The sequence below is a fragment of the Delphinus delphis genome, chromosome 10 (assembly GCF_949987515.2).
Source record: "Delphinus delphis chromosome 10, mDelDel1.2, whole genome shotgun sequence".
Classification (NCBI taxonomy): Eukaryota; Metazoa; Chordata; class Mammalia; order Artiodactyla; family Delphinidae; genus Delphinus; species Delphinus delphis.
This window is the reverse complement of record NC_082692.2, coordinates 7837039-7861981: the sequence shown is the minus strand read 5'-3', so window position 1 is coordinate 7861981 and position 24943 is coordinate 7837039. Positions and strand designations below refer to the sequence as shown.

Here is a 24943-nt window from a genome sequence, read left to right as displayed (position 1 = left end):
TAGTACTGGAACACTGAACCACAAGTGTGTCATGGGGCGTGACGAAGATTGTGTGAGGGACTAAGTTTTTAGTCTCTGGCCACTGGGGCCTATCAATGGGATGTTTTTCTGTTAGTTTGTTTTCTGTTTTGTTTTTGTTTTTTTTCACAGAGGCCTCAAATCAGGATTGTCTGCTAGACACACATGTACACCCACCCATAACCAGAGCAATAAAGACCATCTGCCGCAACAGAGGAGCTTACGAGGAAGGAATAGCGCTTCACTCTGAGCATTATTTTATCATTTTTGGAGCTTTGTATGTGTTGAATTTACACTGAAACAGAGCTCAAGCAAAAATGGTCAAAATCAAATGCCAGTTGCAGTGTTGCAAGTCAACATCTACTGAGTATCCACAATACTAATTACTAGGTCTTCAGGAGTATTTTATAGCTTTAAGATTGACATCATTCAATAAAATTTTCTCCAAGAAATTAATAAATGAGATTATGAAAAAAAAACTGCCTATTTTTTCCAACCTACCCTATCTGCCACTAGGACCTCATATATTAGAGCCATAATAATATGAGCAAAGCATACAGTGAGCTTATTACACGCAGGACACTGAAGTGCTTGACATCGACGAACTCATTTAATCTTCATAGCAACCCTATGCAGTACAGACTATTACTTTCTTCTGCTTTTGTACATGGAGGAAATTAAGGCAGAAAGGGGTTCTCTAGCTGGTATAAGGTCACACAGTAAAGGGTAGGGCTGCCTAACTCCTTTAGTCTGTTCTCAGTACCGTGACTAGGACAATCCTGTTACAAATTGGACTGCAGTCATTCCTCAGCTCCAAACCCTCCAGTGGCTCCCTTACCTCCCGCAAAGCCCTGCACACCTCCCTCCCGACCTCAGCTCCTATTCCTTTCCCCTTTGCTGATGCTGCTCCAGCCTCCTTGCTTGCACCTCCGAGCACTTGCACGTGCAGCTGTTTCATCTGCTCGGAACCCTCTTCCCAGATAATCTCTCGTTCACTCCCTCACCTCCTTTAAATCTTCATTCGAATGTCACCTGCTCAGTGAGGCCTTCCAGGATCATCTTATTTAAGACTACGACCATCTGCATTTCCTTCCGTAGCTTATTTTTCTCCACGGCACTTACCTAAGTGGTATATAACTTACGAGTTGCAATCACCTCCCCTCTCTAGCATGCAAGTTCTCGCGAGTGAGGACTGTTGCCTGGCACAGCAGGGCCCCACAAGCACGCGTTGAGAGGCCGAGGACATGTAGTGAGAAGTCAGCAGCTGCTTCAGAAAGAGGGCAACCGGCAGAGTCAGAGACAGGAGGGAGAGATTGCCCTGGCTGCACCCTGCCTCTTTCCGAGGTCTGGCTCTCTCCCGGCCCCGGCCTGTCAGACACCTGTGTCCTTGTCATAAACCCATCCCCGTGCCTTCTGAAGTTTGGGATGGCCAAAGCTGCTTTTTGTTTCTTGCAGCTGAGTGTTTCTTAACAGAGGTAGCATCCTGTTCCCTCTGCCAGAAATGCCTTTTTCTCCTTGTTCAAAACTCAGTCTCATCTCTTACTGAAGTCAAGCTGCCACCAGCCACCACAGGCTGTAATACATTTCTTACCAAAGCTTTTGTCCTTTGTGTAGGGATCTTTTTTTTTTTTCCTTTTCGGCCCCTAGAATCTAGGATAGTGCCGGGTACATGGTGAGCGTTGTTCATCGCAGGCCCAGTGAATAAACAAATGGAGAGTGGAGATAGAGGTGGCCTTCAGAGATTTCAAAATACTGAGGAGTGAATGTGCGATAAGGAGCTGCTCATACGTTAATATCAAACAAAGTAGACAACCCAGCACAGAGATGGCTGAGATTATAAACAGACTGTACATTCCTAGGAGGAAAAGGAAATGAACCTGACTCCCCCCAAATAGATATTTTTTGATACAAACTGGTTTGTGCAATGGCCTCCAAGTACACTACCAGGCAAGCTCTGCCAGAGGTCACTGAGCAGACAAGCGCACAGACCAAAATAAAATGCTCGAATCACATGGTTTAGAGCAATATTTTATGTAATTGCCAAAACTTGGAAGCAACCAAGATGTCCTCCAGTAGTGAATGGTAAACTGTGGTACATCCAAAGGAGTATTATTTATTACTAAAAAGAAGTGAACTATCAAGCAATTAAAAGACACAGAGAAAGCCTAAATGCATGTTAGTAAGTGGAAGAAGCCAATCTGAAAAGGCTACAATACTGTATGATTCTAACTATATGATACTGTGGGAAAGGCAGAACTTCGGAGATGGGAAAAAGCTCAGTGATCATCAGTGGTGGAGATGGGGAGAGATGAACAGAACAGAGTGGCAAATCTGTCCCTTCTCTCAATATTGTTATAAACCCAAAACAGCTATAAAAAAGTAAAGTCTCAAAAACAAAATAACCAAACCTATATTCATCTTTGTTTACAGGCCTGAAGTAAGATAACAAAGAGGTGGATGGAAATGTCAGACACATGGTTTGGTTCGTTTCCTAGATGATTTCCTCTCATGAAGTGAGCGGCACTTTAGTGTCCAAGTGTTAAGATCCTCATTTTGCCTAATCAGGGGGGAGTCCACTGGTGGCCTCAGGGATTTAACATCTTCCCAGCTAAGTCAGACCTATGAATCCTCTACTACTGTGTCTCTTCAAAACATCCAGTAATCCATTAAGGAAAATGCTTTAATTTTCTAGGTAAGAAAAGAGTATCATCAATGGCTAGTTTTAAGACCACCTTTGTCAGAAGATTAGCTAAGCGAGTTTTTTGGATGCCCTGAAACAGATGGGAAAATAAAAAAAGGAAATGTCATTTTCCTGTCCTTAAGTTACCTCTTAAACAAACCACTGCTTGGAAACAGAATAGTTACATGACGTTTGGAAGCCTCTCTTTAACCTTCTTATGTACGTAGCCCTAAACTTAAGCATATGCTTTACGCATACATATTTTATTTTATATATCTAATTTTTAAGCTTGTCTTAACATACTTCCTGGTATGAAAATCTTTTTATATCTTTTATTACCAAAACAAACAAAATCCGCATTAAAATTACTAGAACCACGAGAAAAAGCCAAAGTAATGCAGGTTTTTCATTCCTCCCTCACTTAGGAGAAAAATCTGAAAAACAATTCCTTTATCTACTTCTGGTAAAGAAATGCGTTCAAGATTTTGTATTATTTTAAGCTATAATATTTTGAGAAAGATCTTTATTTGCCTTACACAACAGTAAAAATTATATATTACACATTAACATACTATATATTGCCATGATATATAATTAATAAAATATTGCCTATCAAAAAGTTTTACCACTGTTTAAAAAAACAAAATCCTGAAAGTGATTTTTAAGCTGTACATTTTCTTCAAAAGAAGAAATTCCTAGCTTTTACTCAGAAAAAAAAAAAGTACATTTGCAAGTTTTTCTCTAGGAGAAATCTGGGGTTCACGCATCATTCATATTTTCTTCCTTTTGCTCTTCTTCTTTTCTAACATTTCTACTGTTTTCCTCTTCTTGGTTGACACCAGGCTGCTTCCTTTTGTTGGCTTATTACTGTTACCAGTTAAACCGCAATTCTTCGTGTCAGGTTTTAGCTGCCTTTCTTCCTCCTGGACTTCAGGGCCAGATTCCTTTTTTTTCCTTTTGGACTGTTCTTGTTTACTTACTAAAATACAAGAGACACTGCATTTAAAGAGTGTTTTTCCCTTTGAAATAAACACAAGCCCACAATAAAGTCAAGTCATCTGGATCTCCTCCACTTTAATGATTCAAAGAGATAGCAGATTATTTAGTTTCCGTAAACGATCAATTTCATTTACCAGGCGATGGTTCTACAGCTGGAAGCAGGCTTCCTTTCGTGTCTGTCACTCTGTCCAGCCACACTCCAAGACATGTCAGCCTGGCGTTAGTGTTTACTTCACACAGCAAAGATGGGGAAACCCCCTGAAACAGGACCAGCAATTCGGGATAACTAACACAGAGGGATTTTAAATAATTCGTTTCATTTTTCCATAAACATGTTACCTTAATTTAAAACTTACACTGTATTTTGAGTATAACATATACTGCCTAGAAGAAATGTATTATCTTGATTCATGATTGGTTTGACTAAGTCCTTCACGAGAGCCAATTTCTAAGAAGGGCTCCACTAAAGAAAGCGACCATTTTATCGTGGTCATTTCTGGGTTTAACAAAGAACCATGCACAAAGTAGGTACTCAACAAACCACACTCACAGAGAATGAAGAATAATAAACCAAGAATCTGTAAGAGGGAGACTACCAAAGGGAATTTAAATTTCCAATTATTTGTTTCAAAACTATTGTTAGTTCTACAGCTGATCAAAAATTCCCCATTTTTTTCCCTTAGTAATGGCACTATGTTTATTTAACAAAATCTTACAGAGAACATCAATATACAAAAGAGAAGAAAGTCGTGCTTCTCTGATTTAAACAGCAGGAGTTCTGGAATCCTGCCAGCTCAGACTCACCAATACCAACTCCTGAGGCAGTGCTACGGAGCCCTAACTTTAAAACCATGAATGTCAATCATGCCTGGAAGAAATTTTAAAAGTTTAAAGATCTATGCCTTATGACCCTTAAAAAAAATTCCACCTCACTTAACTCAAAATTAATATTGACAGTAAGACTCCCATTCAGTGTATTTACATTGTGCTGAGACACTGACCTTGTCCTCTTTGAGCTTCCACATTTTGATGAAACCATCACTCGATGCTGTAACAATAATATGATGCTCTGGAGTTTCAAAACTGAACATGTCTTTTACCCTAGGATAGAAATAGTAACACCATAAAAGACCCTTTCTTCCAGATAGTATGATACTGCTAGAAAGCTTCTATGCACAGTCTCTTGACTTTTCAATGCTTCAAGTATTTCCAAACTGCTCAATGAACGGTGCCTAAAATTTAACATGCTTCATGCTCCCATGAGTTGGTGAGTCATTTTCAGGGTCTAAATTCCAAGATAAAATTGACCGTCAATGATACCTTAAGAAAAAGTTGAAAAGATGGTGACAGATAACTATAAATCATCAGATTATCATAAAGGAAATAAAGATACTTAAAGCCCCTCACCTCAGGAAACTACAAGGTCAGTACCGAGTGAAAAGACAACAGAGATGACCCGAGGCCTCCTCCTCTGCATCTGTTTTTCTTGTCCCCAGTGCCGCCACCCATAGTCTAAGCTACTATCATTTTCCTTCTGGACTACGGAGTAAACTAATCGGCCTCGCTGCTTCCATTTTTTGCCCCCTAACAATTTTTTAAAAATCAAACCATGTTACTCCCAGTCTTAAAATTCTACAAAGCTTGGATCTGCTTTAAAATAACACGGGAGAGGGAGGAAGTGGTGGGACATAGATAAACCAATATCTACAAAGGCACTTAGTATAAAATTCAAACTCCTCACCATGACTTGCAAGGCCATGCACCATTTGGCTCACTCTGACCCAGTCACATGGGTCTTCTAGCTGTTCCTAAAATACACCAAGTTCTTTCCTCCCTCAGGGCCACTGTGCCTACAGTTCTCTCCTCTTTTTAGAAATAGCTCCTTTATCCCTAAGGTCTCTCTTAACTCCCCCTTCCCTGATCAACCTATCTAAATAAGTTACCCGTGTTATTCCCAAGTCATAATACCCATGTCCTTCCTGTTACAATTACCTGCTTGTTTGTCATCTCTGTTGCCCCACTGTAAGAGCCAGGAGAGTGCAAGCTCTGGTTGCAATATTTCATTATGGATGCTCAGCGAATACTTGTTAAATGAATGAATGCCCAAATTTCGTGAGTGCTATGCGGCCTTGAAGAATATGTTCATTTCTCAATGCAGGGGAACACTAGGGCCTGTCTAATTATTGCAGTATTCTGAGTATTTACAAAGAGAGACTTCTTAAAGCTGAACTATTATTTAGAAAATAAAACCTAAGAGTTGTCTCAAACATAAAAGAATATGCAAATAAAACACATTAACGTATAACCATCCATAATCGACTTTTTCAAAATTACAGATGGAAACAGCAGAGGCAGGGTCAGACAGAACTGGGTTGACTCCCAGCTCCAACACTTAACAGGGGGGTAATCTTGGTCCAGTTACTTAACCGTTTACTCTGAGACTCACATTTACCCCCAGAGATACAGTGAGCAAGAGATAACAAACTGGCACAAGACAGAGGTCAATATGTCATTTATTTCTCCTGCAGGAAAAAAAAATAGCATAGAAAGGCGCTAGAAGTGGACAAGGAGAATAAAGTGAAAGGACAAGAGTGGTCAGGGGCAGAGCTCAAGATGGTTTAATTGTTTTTCCCTGCTCAAGCATGGATTGAGGATTTCAGGCCTCAAGTCTAATGAAATTATTGGGAAAATAAATTCTTTGTGCAAGTGACTAGTCCTGATGACAACTTCACCACTTCTGTATCACTCAGGCCAAGACAACAACATGCCCACTATCCTCTTAGGTTCCAGAAATCATATATATGTAGATATGTCTATGTCTGTGGTCATTCATAAAAAACATATACCCTGCTTTATGAAGCTACTGCATTTATAAGACATTCTACACGTACATGCACACAGAGATTAGTGAAAAAAATACCTGTTTTCATGGGCTTTGAATTCAGAGAGGCACATTAGTGAATCACAGTCAAAAAATCTTACAACCTCTTCATCTCCAGCCACGGCAAGGACAGATTCCTAGGAGAGGAAAAACAGAATACTATCCAGAATGTCATCAACAGATTCCTAGGAGAGCAAAAACAGAATACTATCCAGAATGTCATCAACATACTATCCAGAATGTCATCAACAATGACATCAACAATGTCATCAACAATATCACCACACATACGAAACTCCCATCACTGATTGCCGATCACTTACTGAAAGAAACGTAACAGAAGATACTCTCTTTTCATTTGTGATGGTGCCACTGACGGATGCAGTGTCAAGCTGATAGACATCTATTTTGTTCAGAATGACAACTACGTATTTCTCTCCTCTTGGGGACCATTCCACTATGTGAGCATCTGTAAGTTAAAAGCACAAAGCTGTTGTATTTCATGAATAAAAAAAGAAATTGATCAGGGTCATAATAAAAATAGCAAATATTTACACTGCATTTTCACATCCATTATCCCATTCAATCTTCACAACAAACTTATAACACGTATTTTGTGAGTTAAATTGTAGACAACGAACTGGTTCCAAGACTCATTAAGGTCATACAGCTGGAAGGCGGCAGAGCCACACCAAGAATCCCAATCTAAAGTGGGCAAAGAAATGAACCGAAAGCATTTGCTCTCAGAGGGAGCCACCACCACGCGCAAAAATAAATGTATATGTACATGCTCACAAGAATGTGTGTATATACACTCGCGTCCCATCAAATTTTCAAATACATTTCGAACAAAAATACTCACTTTGTTTTATGTTTTTTATGAATGCCGATCTTCCTTCCACAAGATTCCATGTTCTGCAAAACAGGAAGCTCATTTACGGCATGATCACCAACTCTGACCAGGTATAAAGGTAAGTTTAAGGAAGACTCAAATGAAAATTTACTAACTACTTGGCTATTCAGAAGAACTGCCTTCTTTCTTACAGCACCACGCGAAGTATTATCAAGCAAGATTAAAACTCGCTCTGTTCCCACAGCCCTTTCCTATGTATGCTGAGTCCACTGTATTTTCAAAAGGTTTCACCCCCTAAAACTCTTCTTTTTAGGATCACCCTCTACTTCACAGCTTACAACTGCAATGTAACTTGCATGTTTGAATATAGAGCTTGTCGGTTTTTTTCCGTTATGAAAAGGTTCACTAGCTTTCAACCTCTCCCTTGTGTCAAAATATCATCAAATGGCTGACAACGTGAGACAATACAGAAACAGAATCTAATTACTATAGTAAAAGATGTCCCAGGGGTGGGTTCTTGTTATACTTGGAGAACGAAGACCACAGCTTAGTAAAGGTGCTCTTGGGCCTTAATGACTTACCTTAATGTCTTATCTGTACCCACAGACAGGGCCAACTTGCCAGACGGGTGAACGGAAAGGAAGGTCACATGTCCTCTAAAAGGAAACTGACAGTTAGTCCCCAACCTGACTGGCACCTGGAGACCGATGGGGAAGTCTGGACTCACTTGTGAGCTTTAATCGACTTCAGGCACTCCCATTTCTTTGCATCCCAGACACAAATGAGGCCGTCCTCTGCCCCGCTGATTAAGTGCCTGTTGCCGTGGAATTTCAGGCAAGTTATTGTGCCTGTGGAAAAACCAAGACAGGCAGAACTAACATTCATTTTGGGTGCAAACTCCATTGCTGGCTTGAAGGCTATGCTGCAGTAAGAAAACATCCAATATCTTAATATTACTGAAACATGCCTTGAAGTGTTGGGTGAAGAAATTAATTTGTTTTTCATCTAAGATCATACAGTCTCAAGCCTATGTAAATATTTTCAGCAAAGCGTTTCTCTAGTTGCAGATACAGGTTTGAACTAATCAGTTCACCTTCTTGCTTTACATCCCCATAATCATAAACTTTGGAGATGGCTGGCTAGGATAGTTTGAGCAGAAGTCAAACAAAACTAACCAGCTAATCTGGGGATCAAACCAAGACGCACAGCCATACGACTTCTACTTTCCAAACAGTGAATTCGCTACCCAACCACCCATAATGCAGTTATTATGCCTTCAGAGCTACTTTTGATTTGACTTCTACACAGTTCTTATTCACTGTCATAAGAATTTATTACAATTTCATAAAACAATACACTAATTATGTCTTCTGTATTCTCCTTCCATGGTTAACAAATCTTCCTACATCTTTTTAACTTCTTTACAAAACATTGCACTCCCTTCCACTCAAACTGAAGCCTGGATCGCCCATGAATTTCCCCTACAGCGCTCCTCAAATATTAAAAGGCTGGAGCGAGGTGAGGTGATGGAAGAACCCAGTACTCAATCCCTCAAAACAGTCCTCAAGTAAGACTCCTTATCCTTTAAAGTCTGTGTCACCCAGCTTAATTGCCCTAGAGTTGAGGAGTCAGCAAACCACTGCCTGCCGGCCAGATCTGGCTGCTGGCCTGGTTTTGTAAAGGCAGCTTTACTGGAGTACAGCCAGGCTCACTCAGTTACAAAACGTCTACGGGTGCTTTGGCACGGCCAAAGTGAGTAGTCGTAACAGAGACTGTACAGCCGCAAGGCCTAAATATTTACTATTTTGTCCTTCTCAGAATAAGAGTGTGAACCCCTGTGTCGTTACTGTCCATCTGCACACCTCCTGGTCAATCCTTTACACTGCCCTTTATATTGAAAGAGCCAGAGATCTGTGAGGAATAATTCTGCACCCCCAAAAAGCACTAATAATATGTGGGCTTATGGACTCCCTTCTCCTCGAAGTGGGAAACTTCAGCCACTTTGCCCATGTTTTCCTCCTTCCCTACTTCTCATTTTGGGAATTTTGCTTTCCCACATCTTCTACTCCTTCTTTCCACGACTCCATTTGTTCCCTGGAAAAGAGCTTATCTATTACCAACTGTTAGAAAAACAGGATTTGTACCAGGAATGAAGGAAATCAGGAACCCTATTTCATTCATCCCCTATCCAAACTCTCTCTAAGTCCCTTCTTGTTGAACACCTGTACCAATGGGTTTGGACAGACGAGACTCGTTTAACTTATTTCCTCCAAGCCTAAGGGAGAGAGGCGGCTTCCTTGTATGAACTGGGATTAGGAGACAGACAGGAAAAGGAACGTACGTTGAAATCACTCAGAGCCGAGCTTCTGCTGAAAAGCGAGACACCTGTCAAAGTAGCTAAGGACCATCTAATATAAGAAAGACGCTGATCACTCTAAATTTACTGCTAGAAGCCAATGCTTGGTGTGGAACTTCTGTAATATACGAAAGATAGTGTAAGAAAAAGGGTACCTGTCTTTATCTGCCTTTCACTGCAGGAAACTAACTTGCTTGGCTGAGTTTCCTCAAACTAAGTATGTATTTAAGTGACTCTACTGCCTTAAGTTCTTTCTTCCTTTCCCTTTTCCTTCTGGAACACATGTGAAACCCCTCCTTCTCTGTCCCCTGGGAAAATGCAGTGAAAACAGCACATGATGTTCAATACCAGGGAAAAAAATTACCTGTTCAGTCTTTCTGTCCCTCGGTCCTCCCATTACCCCGGTCAACTGCACCATCGGCGTGGAACACACAACTGTGGCTTGCGGATCAGCCCCCCGACCTCCTCGATGCCAGTAACCTTTGCCTCCTCTGTATTTCGTCCCTCACCCCTACAGCCCGGACACCGTTACCACCGAGAGCTTTTCCACATTAACTCTACCCTCTGACCACAGCCTCACATCGTCCCAGCCCTTCTTCCACTCACAATCCACCTGCTTTTTTTTACTCTGGAGATCTGCAGACCCTTGACACCCTATCTTCTCTAGGCTGACAACCTATTCTTTCTCCGAAACCCTCAATTCCCTTGTAAATCGATCCTTCTCTTGCACACGTCAAGTAACCATCCTCTCGCTCCAGAAATGTCTGTGGCTTACTGCAAACACATGCTAGTCCATCCACAGCCTCCAACTTCAGTCAGGCAGGCCCTCGTCAGTCCTCTACTTGTTCCTGGCACCTCTCCAGGAGAGGCATCCAAACCACGAACACCTTCCTCAGCGCTGCTGCCTCCTTCTCATTCAACCCCCAATCTCCTCCACGCAAGGGCCCCCGAGATCTGGCCCCAACTACTTCTCCAGCCACTCCCACCTCCATTCCAATCCTCTCATAATAGCGAGCCCCTTACAGCTCCCCAGACACAGCAGTGGTTAAAAATACAGGCTCTACGGGCTTCCCTGGTGGTTCCGTGGTTAAGAATCTGCCTTCCAATGCAGGGGACGCAAGTTTGATCCCTGGTCGGGGAACTAAGATCCCACGTGCCACAGGGCAACTAAGGTCACACGCTGCAACACAACTAAAGAGCCCGCGGGCTGCAACTACAGAGCCCATGCACCCTGGCGCCTGTGCACCACAACTAGACAGAAGCCCACGCGCCGCAATGAAAGGTCCCACATGCCGCAACAAAGATCCCGTGTGCTGCAACTAAGACCCAACGCAGCCAAATAATAAATAAATAAATAAATATTTGTTAAAAAAACAAAAAACGGGCTCTAGACCTAGGGTTAAGTTCCAGTTCCAGTGTTTTGTGACCCTGGGCGAGTCATGGAACATCTCTAAGCCTAGGCTTTCTCTTCTGCGAACTAACAATACAACTATACCTTCCTGGCATACCGCTGGGTACCTGATGGCCCTCAACAAAGTCGGCTCTTCACGTGATGCTACCACTTGTGCTCGTCACACTGCCTGCTCTGCCTGGAATGTCCTTTTCTCTACCTTGCAAGTTTCACCTAGCCAACAACTGATACTTTTCTTATAAAATTATGCAGGTGTCATTTTAAGGAAGTTTTCAATGAAAACTCGCTTCCTCCTCCTTGCCCTCTAGACTGGGTTAAGCGCCTCCCTTCTGTCCCAATACAGACTGTGAGTAACTTAAGGACAAAGAACCACATTTTTTCCATTTCTATATTTCCTAGCACAGAATCTGCTACGTATCAGACACTTAATGAATTGTTCATCTGAAGTCAAACTGTAAAGTAATAATACCTCAACATTATTGTCTTGAATAATACAATGTTCTTACCATTGTGATGCACTAGAGCCCCATGGTCTATCTTCTTTTTCATGTCATAAATGTGAATGGTTTCATCTTTGCTCCCAGTGACTACAAAACGGCTACTGACAGCCACTGCTGACAAGGAGGCAGTGTGGGCATGGTGAGTGAAGTCGGCCACAGGAGTCCATTTCTGCTAAAGAGTGATACATACAGTCAGCGCCATGCCACGATCGTATCGTAGTTCTCTACAAGGAGATAAGTGGTTTCGCGATCTATGAAAACTCTCAACAGATCCTACAAATGGAGAAAAGACTATGCAATGAAAGGGAGATTCACACAAACAATCTGAGAATTGAATAAGGAAGGTAAAGCAGGAGATGGGAAGGCATCGCTGAGTATCAAAACAATTATGAAGACTGGGCTACAGGGACTTTAAGGTCCCATCCAAATCCTTAACTCCTTAATATATTTACTTGGATGTTACACTTTCATACCATTCATTCACTCAAATGTCCAAATCTTGATTTGAATTTATTCACTCAAATACTGAATAACTACTATGCGCTTGGCACCATTTTAGGCAGTGGAAACAGAGCAGTGAACAAAAGAAACAGAAGTCCTTAACCTAAGGGCGTTGCCATTCCTGTGGGAAGGACAGACAAGACACAATATGATGTCACAGAGATAAGTATCAATATAACAACGCCTATAAAGAAAAATGAACAGGATTTGCATTAATACCAACATAAGCCCTAGAGAATGACCAATGATGAGGTCTTGAGAACTCTATGCTTGCTGCCATGAAACTTCTGGATTGGATAAGTGTGACTGGTTGAGTGCGAAGGATGACGGCTGAATACACACACACATACCCCACAAATTAAGGGAGGTGCATCAAGAAGTATTAGCAAAACAAATAAATCAACAAAGAAAAAAAAATCACCAAACATGTTTGAACACACTTAGGATGTGTTATTGCAAATTAATTCCTAAAAACGACAGCAGGATAGCCCTTCCACCAATCAGGACCCAGGGGGCCTCTCTTGAGTAAAGGTACAACATTCCTGAAGAGCTGCTATGGCCATAAATCAAAGAACAACCTTTGCTTGTGCATATTACAGAAGGAAGGCTGGTTATCTGGAATATTGCCTGACTAGGTTTAGAAGCAGTACTGGGTAATGGTTAAGCGCTTCAAGCATCAGAGACACCTGGGAATTTGAGTCCGAGGTCTGCCACTTATTAGCTCTGTGGCCTTGAACAAGTCGCTTAACCTATCTCAACTTCTGGTTCCTCATCTGTAAAATGGGAATACCTGTATCTGCCTCAGAGGGGTGCTGTGAGGACTACTCTGTGTCTGGAACATGGAACGCAACGTAATTACGGAAAGAACACAATCAGTAGCATCATCTTTGAGTATTCAAAACACGTACCTTTCAGCCAAAGGCAGATTAACCACCAGAGTAGAAAACAAAATAAACAAAAACAATCAGTCAAGTCATATACTTCCAATTTTCTAGTTAATTCAAGACTGACACTTTGACTTCTTCATAAACAAGTACTCAATGAAACAGGTTTCTGGGAAATACCTAGGACTGCTTAGGGGAAAAAAAAAACAGCACAGGACTAAAAGTTAAGGGATCTTGCTTCTAGTCCTGGGTATGTCCTATCTGCTTCACTACTGCTAATTTACTTAACCTTCTAACGCACACACCCAGTAAAGTTCTTACATTTTGTTGTAATTTTTCTGCACGTGTCTGCCTCCCTCATCCTCTCCTCCTTATGTCGGGAAGATCTCCAGTGCAGGATCCATGCCTTTGGCTTCTCTGCACCTTCACTGCAAGTACTGGCCTCACCGTAAGGGCTCAATAATAAACTGGTGTCACTTTATCTGTGAGGAGTTTTTCCGGATTTAGCTCAAATACTTTGTAAAATACCGGAACATAAATTCAGTGAAAGAGCGAACTGTTCTTTCATTAAACCCTGAACACCTCACGGGCTGTCAACTTGGATTCATAATCTACGGCCCACTGGCCCGTTTGCAGAAATGCCAGCTTCCTTCGTGCACAGCAGTCGGAATGTTTACTACGAAAGACAGGCATCGTTTCGTCGTATGAAATGCCTTTTCCGTGTTTTGAAAGGCTAACGTGTATTTTAAGTCTCCTGAGCTTCGTCACCGAATCCCTAAGAAATCAGACGGTGCGCTCCCTTGCTGCGCTGTGGGAACCAGACCCTATGGTGCCCGCCCCACCCGCGGCGGCCCCTCCCAGCGCGGGCTCTCACCTCCTGGTCGCCGCTCGCCTTGGGCTCCAAGTGTACAGCGAACCCAAAAAGTACCTGCTCGTAGCATCCAGCTACCAGCTCCATGCAGCACGGCACGCGGCTTCTCCCGGAGGCAGGCTCAGCGCAGACCGGTAGTGACGAAAGCAGATGCAAGGGGGAGGAAGGGGTCCTTCCTGCGTCGGCGCTCAAGTTTACGTCAAGACCGCGGGGCTGCCTTTTAGGCGCCTGCATCCGTGGGAGGGATTTCAGGGCTAGAAGATCACGCGGAATTTCCAAGAAGGGAATAATGAAGGACGCCCCATGAAGAGATTCTCATTTCAAGGAGAAAAACAAACCAACCAACCTGGGGACTAGCAGGCATATTCTAGGGAGCCTTGAGCTAGGCGCTTCTGAGGCGAGTGGGCGGAACATCCTCTGCGGAAGCCCCTAGTTTCCGGTACGTCTACGGAAGGGGCGGGGCAGCCTCCGGCCTGGGCGGAAGGCGTAGAGAAGGCTCGGTGTTTACGCGCTCTTGGTCAACGTCGACTCCTGTCTGTAGTGGGCGGTGATAGCGGGACAGGAGTTAGGTCTCCTTGTTGTGCAGGAAGCCGAGGAATAAACTTTTCTCGCTCACATTCTCTGTAACGGAGCAAGGAGGGGTGGCATTTAGGGTTCGCCGTTATCAGAGGAGTCCGATTCCCTCGTTCCCGCGCGGGCCCGATAATCTCGTCCTGCACCACACCTTTCCTTGCAGCTCGGCTATGGATTGTCGAACTCTGGGGGCAAATTGGCCAACGTTGTGGCACATCCTGGGGACGGAGGAGGACCCTTTACTTGAGGGGAGTAAAGACATTACTTGAGGACGAACGGTATATAGTCATCCTTGGTCAGGTTCTACAAAGAAATCTCATTTATTTCCGTTTCACCACCTCCCCCAGGTTAGGTGCAGAGTCAAACGTGAATAAAAGCAAAGCCCTAATTGGGTTGAGATTTTCACGAGATAACGGAGATTCAGAGATGTGTTAGGACAGCTTCGCACAGACTTAACAATAGAGTAAATCTTGGAACGTAAAAATAGTCTCGTGAACGCCCTAGCGGGTGGATATGACGGATGGGAGGTTGACACACAGGTTGGTGTCGACCCTTAAACCCCCATATGGATTGTAACACATCCTATAGCTCTTAGACCCTCTTGTCTCTGAGGACATTTGTTCACCGGTGTTCTGAATCGCCAGTCCGTGTTTTACTCAGGGTTGTTTTAATTGATGCTGGTTTGGATACCGTATAAATGATTTCATTTTGGTTGCTTTGGTTGTCACTGCAGCACAAGGGAAGCCTTGTCTTCTGTGTGCTTTGGCGACTCCATGTGTAAGGACTCCTCAGGCACTGAAATGCTGAAGTCCAGCTCATTCTCAGCCTCTTGAAAACCAGTTTCACTGTTTGACAATAGAGGCACCCATGAGGGAGAGTGCGGGCTGGGTCCCAGACCACAGCAATGACGTGTCACACGAGTTCTTTGTTTTCCCAGTGTATATAAAACTTAGGTTTGTATTATACTGGGGTCTATTAAGTGTGCAATACCATTATGTCTTAAAAATGCACATTCCTTAATTGAAAAACACTTTATTGCTGAAAAGTGCTAACCATCATTTGAGGCTCCGGCAAGTCCTAGTAGTAATAGCAAAGATCACTGATTACCGCACAAAATAGAATAATAATGAACAAGTTTGAAATATTGTGAGAATTACCAAAATGTGACACAGAGAAACGAAGGAATCAAATGCTGTTGGGAAAATGGTGCTGATAGACTTGCTCCATTCAGGCTTGCCACAAACCAAGATTTGTTTAAAAAAAAAAAAGCAATATCTGTAAAGAACAATAAAGCGAAGTGCAAAAAACGAAGTATGCCTGTAATTCCTTCCCTTTGGGCTAGTTATCTCATTACGTTACCAAAACACACAAGTTGTTTTACTATTTATTTTCCTATTTACTGCTTGTTAGTTCTGGTGGTTCTTCCACCAGAGAACCACTAAGGTCAGAGGAATGTGAATTGCGGGAGTGGTTGTCCCCTGGGCATGGGACAAAGAATGAGTAAGCAGGGGCTTCCCTGGCGCAGTGGTTAAGAATCCGCCTGCCAATACAGGAGACACGGGTTCGAGCCCTGGTCCAGGAAGATCCCACATGCCGCGGAGCAACTAAGCCCGTGCACCACAACTACTGAAGCCCATGCACCTAGAGCCTGCAAGCCACAACTACTGAAGCCTGTGTGCCTAGAGCCCGTGCTCCACAAGAAGAGAAGCCACCGCAATGAGAAGGCCACGCACCACAATGAAGAGTAGACCCCGGGCTTCCCAGTGGCGCAGTGGTTGAGGGTCCGCCTGCCGGTGCAGGGGACGCGGGTTCGTGCCCCGGTTCGGGAGGTTCCTACATGCCGCGGGGCAGCTGGGCCCGTGAGCCATGGCCTCTGGGCCTGTGCGTCCGGAGCCTGGGCTCAATTTTTTTTTTTTTAATGAGTAAGCAGGACATTTCTTGAAGTCTCGTATTTTGTCTTTAAATGTGTGACTTTTTACATATCTTTATTTTAATAGGAAGTCAGTCTCTCATCGAAAAGGAAAAAAAAACAAACTTTTTTCTGAAACTGTGTTTCAAAATCATGTGCTTTATGTATTTTGTTGCTTCTGAAATCCCCCTGGTGCCCTGCCTCATTACCCCAGCGAAGTCTCAACTGCTGTTTGAGAAGAATTAGTTCTCATTTGAAATTAATTTTAATATATCACGATAACAGGATAATAACTACGGTCAGCATCTTTTGCCAGATTGTCACATTTTATTTTTTTTAATTAATTTTTACTGGAGTATAGTTGAGTATCTGTCACATTTTAGAGAAGAAACTTGTGGGTTTTGCTCCAACTAGGATTCTTTTAGAATCTAGTTGGTTCTAGAATGAAAACCATAATTCAAGCGACATAAACATAACTCAAAATGGTTTACTCCTTTTCTTTCTTTGTTTACTGTTAAAAATTAGTGAAACCAATCATAGAGCTTAGAAGACCTTAGAGCATCTAGTCAAGGGGTTCCTAATCTGGGGGAATTCATGGATAAATTTTTGGGCCTCTGAATGCCCTGAAATTATATGCAAAATTATGTATGTACATTTATGGAGGAGAGCATTGATAAAATTTTATTACATTTTCAGAAAGATTAGTGCCTCTAAAGCTAAAATACTCTAATCCAATCTGAGGTTATAAATGCTGAAGTAGGTCCAGAACTCTTTCCACACACCTAAGTAACAGCAGACCCTGGTGTTGCTGCTGCCTTTTACATTTCCTTGGGCTCGAACGTTCTCTTTAACGGAGAAGAAAAGTGGTTTTTCATTGTCTAAAGAAAAGCACACAATACAATATCATATATCTGCTCAACTGGATTCAAACTGAGCATACTTCCTGCCAAACCTCCTGTTCTCTTTCCAAACTCAGGACGTAAAAAGCCATTCAATCTCATTCTTGTGAAAACAGCCGTTGCCAAGAAACAACCAACACTCCAGGGATCATTAACTCTAAAGCGCAACAGGATTTCTAGTTTTGCATTTAAGTTATTGATAGAAAATCTTCTTACACTTGAGCCATGCATTGATTTATTCATTCACTCAAGAAATATTTATTGAGTACCTGGCTTTGGTTCGCTAAAGAAAAAAGAGCCAGTTTTCCTTTGGGGGTGAGGGTGGTGATAAGGTGGATATACTGAGCTAAAAGCAAGATACAGTGGAGAGAACTCGGCCCTGTTAGAAATATCATGTGCGTCTAACATTCCCTCTTAGTTACCTTCTCTTCACAGTGTGACAGGTAGCAACTCTGTTAAATTTGGGGACTCTACCGAGCTTGCCTGTGCTTGTATTCTCAGAAGATTTTGGTCTCCTCTGCGCGTGGAGCAGAGTGGGCTGCTTCCCCTGGACACCAGCCTGATAGAAATTTGCTTCACCTGCTTCATGGGAATAATCCCTGTGAGCTTTGAGAGGTTTGCACTTGTGGCTGAGATCAAGGAAAGATTTGTGAACTCTTCCTCGTCACCATCACCTAAAAATCACCTGAATGTCCATCTTCATCTCTGGAGCCTTGCTCATGGCCTTCGGTGCCCCGGCTCCTGCCGCCTTCCTGAGTGGGTTCAACATGCCCTGTTGACGTCCCCTACAACCCCAGCCTCCTTACCACCTTGTCTGAAGGTTCAACTCCCACATTCCTTTCCAACTACAGCCCCACCCCTCTCACTCATTCATAGCCAAAATTCCGATTTTCTTTCCAAAAAAAATAAAGTCAGTCCTAAAATAAGAGGACCAGAAAAAGATATTCACGTTTTTATGCAAGAATCTTAACTGATATGTTGAATTTGATTTCTAAGCTGCTCCAGTATTTAAGAATTTGTCTTTTTCTAAAAAATACAACAAACTGATGAATATAACAAAAAAAAGAAGCAGACTCACAGATACAGAGGACAAACCAGTGGTTACTAGTTGGGGGGGGAGGGTACAAACTATGGGGTGTAAGACAGGCTCAAGAATGTATTGTACAACACAGGGAATCTAGCCAATTTTGTGTAATAACTGTAAATGGAAAATAACCTTTAAAAGTTGGATAAAACATTTTGAAAGAAAATAGAAACAAAATAGTTTTTTAAAAAAGGAATTGTTTTTAACCTTATATAACTTAACAACAATAGTGGCTTAAACAAGACATTTATTTAGTTTTTTGGCCACGCCGTGCAGCATGCAAGACCTTAGGTCCTGTAACCAGGGATGGAACCTGTGCCCCCTGCATTGGGACGGCAGAGTCTTAACCACTGGGCCGCCAGGGAAGTCCCAAGATACTTGTTTCTTAAGTGAAAGGCATCTGGAGGTAGGTTGGTCTAGTGCTGGTACAGGGACCCCAGTCATCAGGGACCCAGATCTGTTCTCTCTTTAAGATCCTGTGTTTTGGGAATTCCCTGCGGTCCAGTTGTTAGCACTCAGCACTTTCACTGCCAAGCACCCGGTTTCAATCCCAGGCTGGGGAACTAAGATCCTGAAAGCCGTGCAGCCAATTGAAAAAAAAAAGATCCTGTGTTTGGTTGTGTGACTTCTTCCTTCGTATCACCTCATAGGCCAAGAGAGGTGCAGTTATTTTGTCTTCAGCCATCACATCTGTAATCTCAACACTAGGCCTGGGGGAAGGGTGGAGGACAGAAAGGCCTCCTTCCAGCTAAGCAAACTCCCTCTGCCTACGCTGTCCTCAATCCCCTTGTGATAGTTCGATTTACATTTTATTAGCCAGACTTTGGCCACCTGGACACGAGGCCTGTTGCTACCTCCAAATAAAATCAGGGTTCTGTTATTTTTTTTAATTAATTAATTTATTTTTGGCCGCATTGGGTCTTTGTTGCTGTGCATGGGCTTTCTCTAGTTGCAGCGAGCTGGGGGCTACTCTTCATTGCAGTGCGTGGGCTTCTCATTGCGGTGGCTTCTCTTGTTGCGGAGCATGGGCTCTCGGCACGTGGGCTTCAGTAGTTGCGGCTCGCGGGCTCTAGAGCACAGGCTCAGTAGTTGTGGCGCACGGCCTTAGTTGCTCCATGGCATGTGGGAGCTTCCCCGACCAGGGCTCGAACTCATGTCCCCTGCACTGGCAGGGGGGTTCTTAACCACTGTGCTACCAGGGAAGTCCCAGGGTTCTGTTATTATGGAAGAAAAGGAAATCAGATATTGGGTGACCCCTAGCGATGTGTGCACAGCTGCTAATGAATAACATCTCCCTTGAACACGGGGAAATTCACTAGAGTATAAGCTCCACTGTATGCCAGGCACCCACCTTGTATATAGGAGGAGCTCAGTAAATGATGGGTGAATGATTGAATGATTTGAATTCAACATGATGATTATTTTTCACATTACAGGTAAATAAAGACTACATTAAGAATTTGAATAGTGGAATCAACAAGCTACAAGGAAATGGCCAGACCCTGTGTCCTTATTTAGACTCAAAAGTTATCTTCTCACATGTTGACATTTTGTGTAGCCTTGCTAATTAAAGTGCCTGCGAGCTGGCTGGAAGGGCAGAATCTGAGGCTTCACTCCAAATCTATGGACTCCGAACCCACATTTTAAACATGCTCAGGTAATTTGAACCCGGACTAAAGTTTAGGAAGCACTGCTTTGTCATGCTTTAAAAAAACAAAACAAAACACACAGCATCACAGAAATATTTCTTTAAAATTTTTTCCTGCACTTGCATTAAGGTAGGGGTGTGTGTGTGTGTGTGTGTGTGTGTGTGTGATGTGTGATATATACCGCTTCTTCCCACCAGCTGGTTGGGGTAAAGATTACAACCTGCAGAGGATGTTTAAAAAAAAAAGTCCAGGGACTTACCTGGAGGTCCAGCGGTTAAGACTCCATGCTTCCAGTGCAGGGGGCATGGGTTCAATTCCTGGTGGAGGAACTAAGATACCAGATGCCGCAGGGCGCAGCCAAAAAAAAAAAAAAAAAGTCCATTAGATGCTTGTTCTGATAGGTATTTTTTGCAGATAATGGAACTGAGGAGGGAAGCATCGAATTGTAGTCTTTGTCTTAAGGCTTTAGTGATTAAAAGTGACTCCCTTACATATTATCGTAGGGGGTAGGGTGGAGACTTCTGCGCGCTTCACAGTCGCCCAACTCACGCTCTCCCTCTGGTCCCTCCCCGCCCCCAGCCTCCCCCTTCTGTCTGGCTTTCCCGGGCCTGACACTTGCTGGAGCGGGCAGGCAGCCCAAAGCCCGCGGAAGTTTGCAGGAGTTCCCCCAGGTGACCCCAATACACTCCTTCCCAACCCCACCCACTCCTTAACCCACATGAAAGTCAAGGAATTAAGTACCTGGCCGCAGGTAATTCCTATCCCTGAGGCAGCTGTAAGAGTTATTTGTGGGGCTGAGCGGGTTTAGACCAGGAGCTGGAATTGTGTATGCAGGAGTCAAAAGTGTGGATTTCCGATCGTTTTATCAAGGGTCTGGATAAATGGCTGAACAAGAGAGTTTTGCAGGTTTCGGCATAGCGCAACAAAATAATTATTACTGGTACTGGCAAAGGTGAGCTGATTTTTCCTACTCTGAACGAAAAGCGAGACCGGTAGTGTTCTGTTTCTTATACGACTTGGCAGTTTACAAACTGTTGCTTTGAAAATAGGTGTGCTTAAAACAATGAAAGTGGAAATCATCCTTACGTGTAACGTCTGGGAAAGACAAGGGAGTCCTGGGTTTTTGAGTGATTCTGCCTTGATTGGTGATGTCATTCCTGTCCTTTCCCTTCTGCTCTCAGAGTGAAGCCAGACTTCCATTCCTGCCAGGGTTACCCCTTTGGCAACTGGTACGAGCAACAGCACAGCTATTATCCTCCTTCTGGCTATAGCTGTGGCTATGGAACGGATGGAAATGGACCCAACCTTTATTCTGTGTGTGAGACCTCCGGATACCCAGTTGAAACTTCGCTTACACCCAAGGTATCTCTCCCTGGCATTAATACTGGGTGGTTTGGGTGCCCCGTATGGAAACATCTTTTTTCCTTTCCTCACGCTTCCAGATCCTCTCATTCAAATTCCCACAGCCCTGGCTTCTGCTCCCTAATTTAGTACCAGAGAGGAAAAGCTGATGACCTGAGACATTTTGACTTGCAAACAATTTCAGTCCTCACTGTTTTCCAAACATAATAGGTTGGTGAAGTCTGTGCGGGAATTCTTGCTACTAAATTGTAGCTTAGCATCATTCAATAGATTTTACCCTTAAACACTTAAAATTGGACAAGAGGTACTTTTTTTTTTTTTTTGCTGTAGCAGCAAACATTAACACATTGTAATTTTTTGATGACTAAAGTAACATATTTCTTTAAAAGAGGTATTGGAGTAAGAGAAAGTCTCCACCACCCCACTCTCTTCCCCGTTCCGTCCCCGCTTAGAAGAAAGCATTGTTCAAGTGGATGTATGGCCTCTAGATTTTCCCTTCTACTCTCACTAAGTCACTGTGAATGGGCTTACTTTCTGTTTGGGGAGCTCGAGGCGCCTTCACTAGAATGGACAGTGTCGGATAGTCTTAGTAGTTTGTTCCTTGCTTGCTGTTGTTATGTTGCACCAGGAGAGCTTTCTTTAAAAGTTGCCCATTGGGATGTGCTGTGATTTTAGCTCATCACTTATCGACTGACATTTTAAATGTTTTCGGTGCTTTAACAAACTTCCTTTTACCTCTTTTCAAGAATTTGAGTGTTTTTTGGCTAAGGGAAAAATTCTAGAAGGGGACGTTCTCGATTAAAGGATATGACATTTAACATCTTAAACAGCAAAAGCTTCTCTCCAAAGAGCCTGCCTGAGCTTACACTTTCCATTGATGGTATGACTTGCTTCTCCATGAGGTTCTGTGTGTGATTAGCCAGTCTGACAGGTGAGGAAGGCATTTGTCTTTCATTGGAGGCAAATAACTTTCAAGTGTTTATTGGTATCTGTGCTCTGTGATTTCATTGGTGTCCTTTGTCTACCTTTTTCCTTGTGTCCCCCCCTTTTCTTGACTGTGTGAGATATTTACATAATAGGGAAATTAGCGCTTTGCAGTCAAAGTGTTACAAAATTTTTTCCCCAATTTGTGTGCACAGTAACACTTCGTGTGATAGCCTTGGCTTTAACACCTAAGCCTTCAGTTTTTAAAACGTGCGTTTGCTTGGTATTTTTTTGCCCAGACTTTCATTTCCAATTTTTCAAGGCTGTTTTTTTTTTTTGGGTTTTCTGGCTGTGCCTCGGTGCTTGCGGGATCTTAGTTCCCGGACCAAGGATTGAACCCAGGCCCTCGGCAGTGAAGGTGCCAAGTCCTAGCCACTAGACCAGCAGGGAATTCCCACCTGAGGTTTTATCGTATTTTTCTTCTTTCACTTCTCTCTTTTTTTGTGCTCTTTTGGGAGATGGTCTGACTTCCTGTGGTTAACTTTGTATCTTTAAATAGAGAGGTATAGGTTTGAGTATATTATCAACTTCAGAAATTAACCAATTATGCAATGGGTGAACTGAGTCCATAGAAGAAAAGTCACAAAGGATTAGCATCAGACAAAGGCGTCTGGCTTCTCTGAAGTTTCGGGGAACTAACTCGGCTCCTGGGGCCTGGGCGAGGAACTAGACAGCAGGGACCCTGGAATCAGCTGTGTGTCCTTGACAAAGTCAGGTTCCCAGCCGGTGCGTGCAGAGAGGAGTTGTAAAAACTTGCATTGTCCCAGGAGAGCCCACAGAGTCTGGAGTAACTAACCAAGATTTATTTGGGGAGTGCTTCTGGAATTAACTTCATTCCTTACGAAAGAAGATAATTGATTGGTTTGCTTTTCTGTAGCCTCTGCACTTCCTTAAGCATCTACTGTCCTGGTCCTTAGCTGAGACATGGGGTGCGGCGGGGGGTGTGATTAGAAGGCCACGAGGGGTATGTGCTCATGGAGACTTTGCAGATTGTCACCTGGAAGGAAGGGCAGAGCTCCAGGTGGAGAGTTGGGTACCTATTACAGTACCTGTGGAGTCTGATGCCGGGGTCCCTGCTGTCTGGTTCCTCGCCCAGGGCCCAGGATGTCAGTTAGTTCCCCAAAACTTCAGAGAAGCCAGACGCCTTTGTCTGATGCCTCGTCTTTGTGACTTTCTTCTATGGACGCGGTTCACCCATTGCACTTATATCATTGAAAGGTTCTTTTAATCAAAATTCAAAGTAAAGTTGATCAAAAGGGAGTTTAATGTATATTATTTTTGAGAGCTAAATTCTTCCAAGGGAGTGAGTAACCCTTTAAGTAAAATTAGTTTTTTCTTAAAATACTGATTTTCATTGTAGGAAACCACAGCTCTGGCTGAAAACCAAGATGAAGATTCACTAGAAGGTAACAGAAAACTTCTGTTGCCCTCGTTGAAAACAAAACTAACCCCTTTTCCAGGTTCCTCATTCACTCAGCTGGCTAGAAACTGAAAGTTCCTACTGGAGAATTCTAGTGTAGGTCTCCCTCTGTTTCTGAATTAGTTGCTATAAACAATTTATTCACTTATAACAATCTGTTAACTAAACAGATAAAGCAGCATGATTATTTTTCAAAGTCCTGTTGTAGGGATTTAGTTCTGGTTCACTCTTTGGCATTGTATCTGCCCAAGTCCTCATGCTAGAAACTCAAGACTCATCCTCGACCCTTCCTTTCTCTTCTGCTCCAAGTTTAACGCATTTCCAAGTCCTGTCCGTTCATCTCCACGGACGTTATCTCTCAATTCCATCCATTTTCTCCATCTAGACGCTCACTGAGTCTGGTAGCACTACTTTCTTAGCTTCAATTTCTATTTTTAGGTCTTATTGAAAGTAAACACACAATTAAAAAAATTTAACATTAAATGTCTGCAATATTTCCTGCTAATGTGTTTTTAAAAGCTCTAATTTTAAGCCATTTCTACTATGTGTCCTGTAAAACTGTATTTTTTTTTTTTTCATATGTGTTCTTGGCTTCTGCAGATCCAAATCTTCATTTGAATATTGAGGAGTTAAACAAAGAATTTATGGTGGAAAGTGAAGAGCTCTATGACACTCTCATGAATTGCCACTGGCAGCCTCTGGATACAGTTCACTCTGAAATCCCAGATGAGACCCCCCAAAAGCAAGATGTTCATTAAGCTACCCAACTATCACATTGATTGTATCTTGTTTTGTTTTTGTTAAAAAAAAATTCTCCCAGGAATGTATTGGATTCTGTATGCAAATACAGATTTCCAAGACTTAGATGTGATTGAGATGAGAGAACATAATGTAAATAAATTTCACCAGCACATTCATTTCCAGAAGTGTGGTTACATTATGGTTTTGTTTGTTTTTTCATTTTTTGGCTGTGCCACGAAGCATGTGGGATCTTAGTTCCCCAAACAGGGATCGAACCCACGCCCCCTGCATTGGAAGCACAGAGTCTTAACCACTGGACTGCCAGGGAGGCCCCAAGTATGTTATATTATGTAAGTGCCAGAAGAGGT

General features: G+C 42.9%; 2 protein-coding genes across 4 annotated transcripts; one reads left to right on the top strand and one right to left on the bottom strand.

The window, feature by feature from the left end:
- Positions 1–2410: 2410 nt before the first annotated feature.
- PAK1IP1 (PAK1 interacting protein 1) lies at positions 2411–14083 on the bottom strand. Of its 3 annotated transcripts, none has more exons than XM_060023651.1 (10): positions 13958–14083; positions 11705–11870; positions 8159–8279; positions 8013–8087; positions 7441–7493; positions 6902–7047; positions 6618–6715; positions 4699–4798; positions 3832–3955; positions 2411–3677 (listed from the first exon to the last, which is right to left on the bottom strand). In XM_060023651.1, the coding sequence occupies exons 1-10, from the start codon at positions 14039–14041 to the stop codon at positions 3469–3471; spliced, it is 1176 nt and encodes a 391-aa protein (XP_059879634.1). In that variant the 5' UTR covers positions 14042–14083; the 3' UTR covers positions 2411–3468. The 3 variants fall into 3 exon arrangements, with proteins under 3 accessions (XP_059879634.1, XP_059879635.1, XP_059879636.1); XM_060023652.1 differs by having other exon boundaries at positions 11705–11867; XM_060023653.1 differs by having other exon boundaries at positions 14012–14073.
- Positions 14084–20949: 6866 nt separating this feature from the next.
- On the top strand, positions 20950–24734 carry C10H6orf52 (chromosome 10 C6orf52 homolog). Its single transcript, XM_060021593.1, has 4 exons — positions 20950–21020; positions 21232–21430; positions 23775–23820; positions 24435–24734. Exons 1-4 carry the CDS (start codon positions 20950–20952, stop codon positions 24590–24592), a joined length of 474 nt encoding a protein of 157 aa, XP_059877576.1. The 3' UTR covers positions 24593–24734.
- The last annotated feature ends 209 nt before the right edge of the window (positions 24735–24943 follow it).